At 36.7% G+C, this 12,272-nt stretch overlaps 1 protein-coding gene across 8 annotated transcripts; it reads right to left on the reverse strand.

Annotated features, from left to right (window-relative positions):
- Nucleotides 1-76: 76 nt before the first annotated feature.
- Mi-2 (chromodomain-helicase-DNA-binding protein Mi-2 homolog) lies at nucleotides 77-12,070 on the reverse strand. 8 transcript variants are annotated; one of them, XM_076541681.1, is made up of 22 exons: nucleotides 11,607-12,070; nucleotides 9,031-9,122; nucleotides 8,834-8,956; nucleotides 7,905-8,750; nucleotides 7,657-7,819; nucleotides 7,366-7,551; nucleotides 7,091-7,280; nucleotides 6,626-7,008; nucleotides 6,385-6,554; nucleotides 6,088-6,313; nucleotides 5,549-6,012; nucleotides 4,706-5,477; nucleotides 4,322-4,630; nucleotides 3,991-4,259; nucleotides 3,828-3,919; nucleotides 3,566-3,770; nucleotides 3,222-3,488; nucleotides 2,851-3,138; nucleotides 2,526-2,773; nucleotides 2,160-2,445; nucleotides 1,741-2,050; nucleotides 77-1,620 (listed from the first exon to the last, which is right to left on the reverse strand). In XM_076541681.1, exons 1-22 carry the CDS (start codon nucleotides 11,641-11,643, stop codon nucleotides 1,616-1,618), a joined length of 5,931 nt encoding a protein of 1,976 aa, XP_076397796.1. In that variant the 5' UTR covers nucleotides 11,644-12,070; the 3' UTR covers nucleotides 77-1,615. The 8 variants fall into 8 exon arrangements, with proteins under 8 accessions (XP_076397796.1, XP_076397797.1, XP_012135641.2 ...); XM_076541682.1 differs by having other exon boundaries at nucleotides 7,666-7,819; nucleotides 11,607-12,069; XM_012280251.2 differs by having other exon boundaries at nucleotides 6,635-7,008; nucleotides 11,607-12,068.
- Nucleotides 12,071-12,272: the final 202 nt, after the last annotated feature.

The raw sequence follows: 12,272 nt of genomic DNA on the forward strand, positions 1-12,272 counted from the left end.
GGTAGAAGGTTTTAAAATATACTACCCTTCAAGAGATTCACAATTTATTAAACAGAAATATTAAGTACCACTGTAATTTCTAATTATTATTAATTTATTCCAGCAGAACTAATACATACAACAAACGATTTTCCGTGGTTTGACTTACTTTTCAACTTATCCTGTCATTCATTCTTTTCTTTCATTCTCTCTCTCCCTCGCATTCTCTTAAATTCCTTGGCTACATCCTAAATTACCCTTGAAAACTTATCATCGTGTGCCAACACGGTAATTTGGCAAACTGGTTAATTGAAAATTAAAATGCTCTAGTGTTGTCTCGCATCTGGGGTAGAAAAGATCGAACAATCAATAAGTTTACTCAGAACTTGTTAACCTTCCTGTCGTTAATTACATTTATATAATTGTTTTACTAATATAATGCATGGGATGTATTACGTGCTCTTCGGTTTTGCTTATGAATACTATAATATACGTGTGTTCCTGTTACGATGGTGCAGTAGTATGCAAATATATACAAAGTATTATCAAATTATGACTGCATTATCAAATTCGGAACCTAAGTCCTACTTAATGATCTGCGCTTAATTGTGAATCTCGAACAAAGAAATTCGATCCCTGCGATATTGAATTACGTATCAGTGTAATTATTACCGTGTGCATCGTTATAATACTTAAGTATCAAACAGACTTTTGTGCCTCTGCTCTCGTTCCGGCTCGTGTAGTAAATACATACATATATAGTATCCATGGTTGAGTAGTTCAAACGAGGATTAAATCGTGTATGAAAAACCTCATTGCCCTTATTTAATTATATAAAACCCATGCATTACAATAGCGTGTGTATCATAACGTGTACGTGTGTCTGTGTGTATGTGTGTATTTGTGTGAAATGAATTCTCTCGAATGCAATATGTAACGTCAGTCTTAACTAAAATGATTGCCATTGTTTATCATACATTGTTGTCAGTAATTTTTAGTAGCATTTCTTGGTACTTGTGTGTAAACATGCAATCTAAATAAAATTTCCTGAATCGTTAAATAATAGATTAAGGGATACCACATTAAGTCTTTCAGATATTTAAAAAGAAATTATTGTCGTGGAAAAAAGTTTTGAATAAATTATAAGAATAATATCGATTGGCGTATCTTGTTAACGCACTTTACGATCCACGCAAATCTATTTCTTGTCTCTTAAATAAGTTTGCTTTTTTTTTTTTTAAGTAAAATGTACTTATCATTACAATACGATACACACCGTCGATGAAGAAGTATAAATCATGCTCTTAATATCGCTTAAGAAAATAATTTATGCCATCTTTCACAAGGACCGTATGTATAAATACAAAACATGAAAATCTTGATGCTAAACTCGAATGTACATGTAATAAATACAGGAATAATGTAATTTAGATGTAAGATATTACGCACGTGTGTTTTTCGTTATTTTTTTCTTTTTTTCCCTTTTTTTAATACTTTAGCGTCTTTTCTCTAATGAAATTCAGCTAAAAATCGTAATTTACGAAAAATAATATAGCGCATACGATCTCGTTAAGGTAGTGTAATTTGCGCCATTACGAGTTCACGTTTGAGCCATTGTTTGTCAACCATTTACTCTTCAAGCTGAAATAAAATAATACCAATTAACGAGGAACAAAATGACATGAAATTATTAGAAAAAATCGGACAAGTTCGCGAGCTGACGAGAAGGATATCTTTCTAACAATTTTATTTGTTGCATACCTGTGAAACCTTGTGGTGGTTGACCTGGTACTGAATATTGTGGTCTAAAATTACCAAAATTGGCAGCACCCGCAAAAGTAGCCGGTAATTGTCCTCCAGAGAAGCCTGCCGGGAATTGTTGTGCTAACAGGGCTGCTTGACCAGACTGAGAACTGCTACCACCAGGTGCAGTGGCAGCCAGTCGACTTAATATCGACCTCTCAGACATCTGAAGTCTTTGAGCAACGGGTGGAATACGAGCTAAAGTTGCCGGTAAACGACTAACGTCCGATTTCATATCGGACAATAGTTCTTCTAATTGATTTAGTACCTGTAAGAAAAGATGTACATATTCACTCGTCACATTAAAAGTGTTGTCTCACTTGGCATACATAGGACTTTAGTTGTATCAATGATTTTCATTCATAATAATAGTTTACCTTATGCAATACAGCATTCGCTGGTTTGTTGCCCGCAAGACTTTCTTTACTAAGATGTTGATGCGATTCTGCAAGGCACTCGACTTCGGCAAATCTTGCATTTAGGCTCATCGCAGGATGATTAGGATCCTGCGTTAGATTCAGGTACGCTGCTCTTCGCAATTGTTCTTCTATTACCAACGCTTGTTCTAACAGCTTGAAGCGTCGGGCCAAGAATTTATTTTTTATTTCTAAAAAGTTACCCTTACCCACATCCATTTTGAAGGGTTCATTTATTATTGCGAACCTGTGAGCACCAAAATCGAGATAATAATCATTTTGTCGTCTTATATATTTAAGTTCTGAGGTCCATTTTAATAATTTTACCTAATGTCATTTTGGATGTCTTGCCAACGTCCATAGCCATGCGTAACAATACCAGCTAACAGCCAGTAGTCGTGTCTTCGATGCCATATTTCATATTCGCGACCAGGTACAGCAGCTTTCTCCTCGTTCAACCACAACGTGTGTAATTCTGTGAAACCACCATCTGCTATATTGAACATGAACTTACGCTTCGGCTTCATCATTTCTGGATCAGAATCCTTCACGTCTTTTTCCTTGTTGTCTTTATCCTGTAAATACAATATGAAAAGATACAATGAATTGCAGCGCAAGCTGCAAACTATTTAACCATAGAATTAGCACATACCTCTCTCTTTTCAGCTTCTTCTTCGTCATCTTTAACAATAACCACGTCCTCTTCAGAATCCTGTTTTGGCTTCGTTTCACTACTTTCTACTTTTTCATCGGTTTTGGACTGTGGTTTGTCAGCATCTTTCGCATCGCTTTTATCTTTTTCTTTGTCCGAAGCTGTTTCTGCCTCTACCTCCTTCTCTTCCTTTTTCACTTCCTCCTTCTCTTTTTCTTTCTCTGCAGTACTATCTTCCTCCTCCTTCGTCTCCTTCGACTCCTCCTTCGCATCCTTGCCATCTGTGCTCTAAAAAATATTATAATTTTGTTACAAGTTTGGATTATAAAAATTTCGATCTCAAGGAAAAAGTATCAATTGGTGATATTAACATCTTTGTCTTTTTGTTCCTCTTTACACTCCTTTCCTTCAGATGATTCAGAATTAGCCTTATTCGTTTCAGTGTTGGTCGATCCAGAAATTGTGAGCGGGGTTGGAGTTGCAGCAGGACTTGGACTAGGTGCGTTGGAAGTAGCTGGAGTGGCACTGGTGCTACTTGTTCCAGTCGCCGCCTCTCCTTCCACTTTCACGGGTTCAACTGGTTTTCGAATCATCTCTGGCATAGAGTAGTACCCATTTATGTGCTCAAACTCTTGTACCTGTAAATAGCATACGAAATTAATTTTTCTGAAAACCGATTACTTACTGAAAAATAAAACTATTCGTACACTCGTACCTTTTTCCTAATTAAAGACATTACACCGATTCTCGTCAGAACATGCTGTCTACTGAGACCCTCCCGTGGCACACCGTCCGCGAACGCTTCAGCGTTGTCTGCTCCAGGCTCGCACAGATGTCTCATGAACAGGGAAACGTATGCCTTGAAGTTCTTCTCCGATTTACCTCTCAGATCACGCACCAGCCTGAAATGCGACAATATACTTTAACAGTACTTTAAATTGACTGACAAACAATTATGTTTTGAGCGACTAACTAACCACTGAGAGTTGAACGCATCCTGTGGTGGCATACCGTAACGCATGATTGCATTGAGGAATGCCTTTCTTTGTCTGGCATTGAAGCCCAATACCTAAACAGAAAAATCATTGTTAAAATTTAATCTAGAATATATTTGACAGTATACCAGGCAGGTACACCTACTTCAATATTTCCATTGACTCGTGCAAGCAACGGTGGAAGAGGTCGATCTTTTTCGTCTCTTCTTTCCAATCGTCGTCTACTTCTGCGGGATAGAAGATCTCCGTCACCCTTTTCATCGAAATCGTCGTCTTCTTTGTCATCGTCGCTTGGAGCACTAAAATCGCTGTTATAATCTGATAGATTTTCTTGCCAAGGCTGATCGTCTCTCGTGCTCTGATCACCGGTAACTACTCCATCATTATAATTCACTTGCTTACGTATTCGTTTACCTGGAATGAATTATAATTTGTTAAGCATTCGAAAAGATAGAAAATAATAATTATGTATGTACCTTTTCCAAGCGTCCTAGCAATGTCTTCTTGCTGTTGTTCATAATGATGCCTCAAGAGCTTGATCCAATAAGCAGGATCTGTGTTCTCTGCTTCTTGTTTGATAATTTCTGTATCAGCTTCTTCTTCCGTTTCTCCTTCTTTTGTCACATACGACGCGACTTTGAAAGAACTTAAATATTCGTTGGCCCAGTTTTCTTTCTGCTCAATACCCTCTTTGCTTCTGTCTAACAATTCAGCAACTGCTTTGTCGTCATAGTGAATAGCTTCGTCTTCTTTGCCTTCTTCTTCTTTGAACAGTTCCTCGGTACCTGAAGTATAATCAAACATTATAATTGTCTTCTTTTATGATTTACGAAGTGTGCTGGATAATTGAGAAAACTTACCGAACCGTAAAATGTCATCGAGCTCTTGTTTACTGAAATTGGCACCCTTCCCACCCATTCCAGGTCTGACGACCAAGTGTGTCAGCATCATTTTACGTTTCGCCACTTGTGTTACCCGTTCCTCGACGGAATTACGTGTGACAAATCTATAAATCATGACTTTGTTAGCCTGACCGATTCTGTGGGCTCTGCTAAACGCTTGAATATCATTATGCGGATTCCAATCTGAATCATAAATGATTACGGTATCGGCAGTTGCCAGATTTATACCCAAACCACCAGCACGAGTAGAAAGTAAAAAGACAAACTGCTGAGCACCAGGAGCATTGAATCTGTCAATGGCTTCCTGTCGTTGAGCTCCCGTGATGTTACCATCGATTCTTTCGTACTTGTATCCTTCCCCTTCTAAATAATCTTCGAGAATATCCAACATTTTCGTCATCTGAGAGAAAATTAGTACTCTGTGCCCATCATCCCTTAATTTTTTTAACATTTTGCTCAGTAATACTAATTTTCCAGCTGCTTTGATTAACGCTGATGTTTCGTAGGTTCCATTAGGCGCGGTTGGTGCTTCTTGAGATGCAGCTGGGAATAGATAGGGATGATTACAGCACTTCTTAAGATCCATCATGATGTTTAACAGAGACACTTGTTGACCTCCACCCTTGGGATTCAAAGCTTCGAAGTTTCTCGTTAAGATGTATTTATAGTACTTCTTTTGCATCGGCGATAATTCAACACGGACAATGAATTCTGACTTGCTTGGCATATTCTGTAAAATACAATATGCATGGTAATGCACTGAACTTCTGAGAGAAAAAAAAACATAATAACAACAAATACCTTTAACACATCAGCCTTTAATCTCCTCAACATGTGAGGTCCAAGCAGTTCATGCAATTTTTTGACTTGCTCCTCTTTTGAGATGTCAGCGAACTCATTTTGGAAAGCGGCTAAGTCGTTAAATTTGTCTCGACACAGGAAATTCAATAAGTGGAAAAGTTCTTCCAAATTATTTTGTAGCGGAGTACCAGTTAAAAGTAATTTGTACGCAATATTGTAAGACGCTAATAATCTGAAGAACTTTGACTGATTAGATTTTAGCCTATGTGCCTCGTCAACTACTAATACGGCCCAATCTATTGATCCCAAACACGCAGAATCAATTGAAATAAGCTCGTAACTCGTGAGGAGCACGTTGAATTTAATTTGATTCGATCGAATCTTTGATGCTCGTCCTCCACGAACAGCACCTTCTTCAAAAGACAATTCGTTCTCGCGTATTACGATACGACTATCTTTATCGCCTGAAATCAACAAAGAATTAGTCAATAAGTACCAATACATTTTCATTTTATTAGTTACTGCTATCATATACTAACCAACATAGGTTACACAATAAAAATCAGGTGCCCAGGTTTCAAATTCACGTTCCCAATTAATAATGGTCGATAAAGGAACAGACACAAGAAAAGGGCCTTTACAATGTCCTTCTTTGTACAGTGAGTATAAGAAAGTAATAGTTTGGATGGTTTTTCCTAAACCCATTTCATCTGCTAAAATTGTATCTATACCTTGGCCCCATGAATATCTTAACCAGTTCAAACCCTAGAGAATTACAAAATTATAAATCATTCGTACACAAGAATGCTGATATAACGCGTGTAACTAATACGCACTTCTAACTGATACGGATGTAATTGCATTCCAGTCTGATCCAAGTACTCCGGTTGTCGTTCATACTTCTTCTTGAGATCTGTTGTAGGTTTGTCGGGTGGTGGAGTGTACCTCTTAGGTGTTCTCTCCTCATCGTCGATAAGCTCACGAGTCTTTGATTTTTTACCTTTACCTACGTATGATACATGGTTACTTCACGGATTACAACGACGATTGCAAAAGGAAAAAAATAAATTAACCGACTCTTCTCACCCTTCTTGCCCTTGCGGGAGGAGCTGCCATCGCAACAATTCGCTGCTCTAAGATCCAAATAATACTCAATGGCCTGCTTTAAACCCGGAATATCTTCGTGCTCATCTTCCCAAGTGGCTTGGTCGTATCCTAATTCTCTCCATTTAACAAGATACGTCGCTCTACCATCTCTTGAGAGCCGATGGTTAATTACACGATGTACTACCAGCCATTCTGGTCGAACTCCGTAACGGTAAAACCGTTCTTCTAAGTTATACTCGTCTCTGTTCGTAGCACCATCCTGTTCCTTCAACCGTTTCACACGAGTATCACTTTCATCCAATGGTTCCTCTAGCTTTGGTGGTTCATCCATATCATATTTTCGTGAATAGTTTCTAAAAAAATATATCAAAACCTTAGACGATGATTACAAAAAGGAATTTATATTCGTTATTTGGTGTTTAAATAATAATTTACCTGAACATGAGAGGATGAAAAACGTCAAGTTGTAACTCCGTAATCCAATCACAATGCCAATATGACATGTCCGCCCATTTCACAAAGAATTCACGTATTTTACGTTGCTTAGGCGCAGCTTTGCTCGTCGAGGGTTCTTCTGATGGCGTTTCTGAACATTCTTTCCACCTCCACGTTAAAATTTTTGCAACTGTAAAGAAGTAAATGCAAGATCAAACCAACTGTATATATTATATGTATCATCTAATTATACTTTTGTACATGTTTCATCGTACCTTTACCACGTATAGGCGGACAAGAACATCTTGGACATTTCCAATCGCCATCAGGAATTTCCGACAGTGGTGGATTCAAACAATGTGTATGGTATGCACTAGTACAACTATCACAGCATAACAGTTCACCACCATCTTTACATATTCTACAGAATTCCATATGTTCGTCATCATCCTCGGCTGCACCTGAAAGTAACGTAGATATTTAAATGTTCAGTAAAGAGTTACGTCGACAGAGTGTACTTTAACACGTTGGGTGGGATGGAAGGTGTAGGGTCTCGAGGAAGCTACCTGTAATACCTTCTCCTTCGCAATGAGGACAACTCCATTTTCCTTCAGGCGTTTCTTCTAACTCAGGCTCCAGACATACCAAGTGGTATGCTCTAGGACAAGTGTCACATAGTATAATCTCTCCACCTTGTTGGCACACCTCACAATAATCTTGGTGATCAGTCTGTACAGATAATATAAGAAGAATGTTACTTATTGTTACCAAGAAATTATAAATAATTATAACTAGTACTTAAAAAAAAATATACCTGAATTCCTTCTTCTCCATCTGGAAACTTGGATGTGGTTTTCGTCTTTTTTTTCTTCTTGGTCTTATTTCCGATTTTAGTTTTTGCCTTCCTGCGAACAGGCGGTTCTGCAGGCGGTTCAACTCCGTTCTCTTCGGCGTTGCCTTTAGTGGATCCATCGGTACCAGCAGGTTCTTCTGCATCAGCTAGCATCTGCTCAAATTCCATATCAGAATCTCTATCACTGCCGACACCACTACCCTCTGCTTCTTCATCCGAGCTTCCTCGTTTACGCTTCCCAAGTTTTATTTTAAGCGTCGGTACTTTGGAAGCTTTTTTTCCTTTCTTCGCTCTGGAGCCTCGTGATTTTCGCTTTCTATCGCTATCTTCGTCATCATCTTCCTCGTCTTCGCCTTCTTGTACCGCGGTGCTGCGATTTGCTCTTGCATTTCTGGTTTCCTCGTCAACGTTCGCGGCGGATGACACATCCGCGTCAGGTTGCGTGTGAGGATTCAGTTCAGAGAAGTCTCGCCATTTAGCGGCTACCAACATCATAAGTTTTGACATTGGAACTTTTGGATTCTCCTTTGCTAGAAGTGGTCTAACATGTTGTTGGAATAATTTGTACGTTGTTAAATTTTGAAAGTCTGCATCTGTGTATTCGATTTGTACATCAGTCAGTCCAAAGGTGTTACACACTTCCTCGATAGTAGGCATGCCTGTTGTAGGCTCTTGATTTGGTGCAGCCGGTGTATTATGACTGGACGACTTTCTGGAAGAAGATTTTCTACTTTTTCTATTCCCTGCATAATCACTATCATCTCCAGCTACGTCACCTGGTTCACCACCAGCTGCAAAATCACTTTCCTATGGCAAAAAAAACGTATAAGTACTTGATAATATATCAAGATAATTATGTACATAATTGATAATAAGATTAAAATGTTTACATCTCCAGAATCAGATTTTTTCTTTTTCTTCTTCTTTTTGCCTTTTTTATCTTCACTTCGTGCTTTTCGCTTCTTCCCTTTTTTCTTTTTCCTTTCCTCTGGCTCATAGTCGTCATCTTCTTCCTATGTTAACAAAAATTTAGTAATTAACAACAGATGATATATTTTTAAAATATAGATTTATAAGCAATACTTACTAGTCTTTGAGATTCTTCAGCATCTGAAGAACCGTCTACCTGTTGATTGACATTTGAAACTTGACCTCCAGTTTCATCTAAATCATCTTCCCCTAAAAATCAGTAACAGGTCAATAACATTCTCTTAATATATTTGGCTACTTATAATATTTTTCATGTATGTCTAGTATTAACACGCTTCAATGCATGCTTCTGACTTACATAAAATCAATATCTCTATTCATTACAATGTAGGTTTAAAAATAGTTCACTAAATACAGTACTGGACAGAAGTGCTAGCACAAGCCATGTTTTAGCATAGAATTGTTTATAAGTTTAGAACAAAATATCATGTTTTATTCAATCTTTTTCTAAAATGTACCCTGAAATTTATAAAAAAAGAATAGAAAAATATGTATAATAAGCAATTTTAATTGAGACAAAAGTATTGACATGTTTACAGTACATAAGAGCGGACAGCATTTTTAAGCAAAAAATTATGAACTGACAATCTATTCCTGTATGATATCGTACGAAGAAAGTAGCTTATTGCCACTTTATATTTTTTTATCACATTTTAACAAAACATTTATTAGTCCATGTTTATATAATATGTTTCTCTTATTTTTACTTACAAAATATGCTGAATAATTTTTGTAAAAGAAATCTGGAACACCCTGCATATTTTTAAGGCTTCTTAATAATGAACTATATATTTAAATTTTGTACCCATAAATTATATTTCACAAAAAATTAAATCAAAAATCATGATTTACAAAGATGCATATAATATTAAATAAAATTCTGATCTGTGCCAATACTTTTGTTCACTACTGTACATATATCTAATGAACTATTAATATCTCAATTAATATTTCAAATAAATCAATATATCGAAAACTATCAATAACAGCGATTATATTATCACTCGTTTATAGACATCGCTTTACCGATCTCCATTCACTAAAATATAACTCGTTTGATCGTGAAAAATAATTATTCAAAATATCATCCATTGCTCTACCCATGTGCCGTGAGGGCAAAGCCTTTGCCGCTAAAATGCTATTCCAGAAAATTCCGTAAATTTTACTCAATACAGTTTTTTGTTATAATTTTCGTTGAAAAATACAGTATCATTTTCCGAAACAATAATGTTTTTAGCACGAAGCGTTCGAGGAAAAAAGAGATGCAGAATTCAAATGAATCTCATGCAACGGAACATTCGATTCGCTGAACGACAGCAGACTGATAATTGCCAAATCGATAGTAACGTTTATAACAAACCGATTTTTCTATTTTCATAAAATAATTAAAAAGTCAAATTAGCCTGAACGTACTGTTCGCACGAATCGATTTGTAAGCGTACACAATTATAGTTTAAATAAATAAAAAACATTGAAACGAAGCAGTCAAAATATATAAATTATTTTGGGCTAATCCACGTTCAGTGAATGCTTTGTGCGAATGTACGTCCGCCATTTTCTTCAAAAGGGCTCACCACATTGACCGTCTATATTTTATATTCATAACATTACTGCCGACTCCGGTTACTTTTTTTGATTGTACAAAAAGACTGCGATTACAGGTTGTACTGGACATTTTTAACAAGTCCTGGAACGCGATCTTCTCAAGATCCGAATCGGCGGTTATATATATATATATATATATATACATATGTATATACATATATTGAAATCGTCGATGTGCACGCACACAAACGTGCCAGATGGTCCAAAAACCGAAGCGAGCATCATGATATTATATTTTAAATTTTTTATTTCAGAAACTGGAAATATTATCTCTTTTTAGCGATATCTTGATACTTGCGATATTGTTTATATTGTTGTTTAGAACATTCGTCGTTCCTACTTTGAATAAAATGATTTTATCATAGTAATAATAAATGAAGATTGTAAGTAGAATATAATTTATTTTACGAGAACAGAATTACTTATACAAAGAATATTTTGCGAAATGTTTAATATCTAATGTAAAAATGTAGTATTTAACCGAAATCTTGTTTAGCGGTAAGTTATTGAAACCGATGTATCGAACCACGTTAGAGGTTTAAACTTCGACTCTTGTAATTCGATGGGGCTTGTATCGATAATTTATTGATACATTTAAATTAACAATAGGAACACGATAAATAAAAGAAACACGGAGAACCATGTGATTTCTGTCTAATCATTTAAACGTAAACAATAACCTATACCTGAACTATTTCATTAAATTTAACGTACAGTTACGCGTATTGCGATTAATTGATTTTATTATTGCATTAAACGATGTATCCTTAACGACACATCGCTTGAAGAATTATTTGACAATTCTGAGGTTAGTTTTTCTTCTATCGAAAAACGACAGAATCATTAATCATGAAACATAGTTAATTTTTTATATACAATGATTAATTTAACACTAAATATATAAAAACTGTATGAAACAGTGTAGTAAGACACGCGACGATGAAACAGCGTGGAAAAGTATAGAAGGACCAATTGACATGGCAGCCATCATACGAAAAGCGCGCGTCCTGCGTGTTCGAGGATACAACTTTCCGGTAGTATTCGTAACACGGTGGCTCTTGCACTTACCCGCGTAGCTCTCGTCCACCTCCTCGTCAGATGCCATTCTCTAAAAGCACGGGGTATTACGTTTGTAACACCAAGATATCACTCACTGGATAAGAGGCTCGCGTAGAAAAACAGTACGGAAATGCGACATTAATCGTTCGTGGCTGAACGCTCTTGCGTTTCGGTTTCGGCGTGCCGTCACTTCGTCTCGTACGTGCACCGATGTGCACCTTCTGCTGTGTGCTTCTTCTCTTACCCGATTCGTCGGTTCTTCTCGTTTCTCCCCACTTCTCCACAGTTTTCTCTCCCCTTGCTTTCCTCTGTTTGCTGTGAGAGAGTTAGAATCTTCCTCTTTTCGTCCCGCGTCCCTCGACTACCATGTGTTGTGTAGATGAACGTATATTTCGTTCAACGAGAGATCGTAGTCATTATATGACAACTTTTCATACGTTCTACGCAGGTTAGTTGTGAGTGGTTGGTGCACAATTCGTAACTAAGAACAACGCGCATGTGCAATTAGAATGCTACTGACGCTAAGCGTATATATTTGGTAACTCAAATTTTTTAATTTTTCAAATTTCAAATTTTCGAATTTAAAAATTTTCAAATCCTCTATTCTAAACTTTTGAATTCCCAAGTTTTCAAATTCTTCAATTTTTTAAATTGTCAAATTCCTAAAACTTCAAT

This window comes from Megachile rotundata, chromosome 16, assembly GCF_050947335.1.
Source record: "Megachile rotundata isolate GNS110a chromosome 16, iyMegRotu1, whole genome shotgun sequence".
Taxonomy (NCBI): Eukaryota; Metazoa; Arthropoda; class Insecta; order Hymenoptera; family Megachilidae; genus Megachile; species Megachile rotundata.

What these genes read in the sequence shown, in the direction of transcription:
- Mi-2 (XM_076541681.1), bottom strand. Translation starts at nt 11,643, where the DNA reads ATGGCATCTGACGAGGAGGTGGACGAGAGCTACGCGG. An exon ending in TACATCCGTATCAGTTAGAA is followed by an intron (nt 6,314 to 6,384) that starts GTGCGTATTAGT and finishes GTAATTCTCTAG; the next exon opens with GGTTTGAACTGGTTAAGATA. An exon ending in AAGAAGCTGAAAAGAGAGAG is followed by an intron (nt 2,774 to 2,850) that starts GTATGTGCTAAT and finishes TTGTATTTACAG; the next exon opens with GATAAAGACAACAAGGAAAA.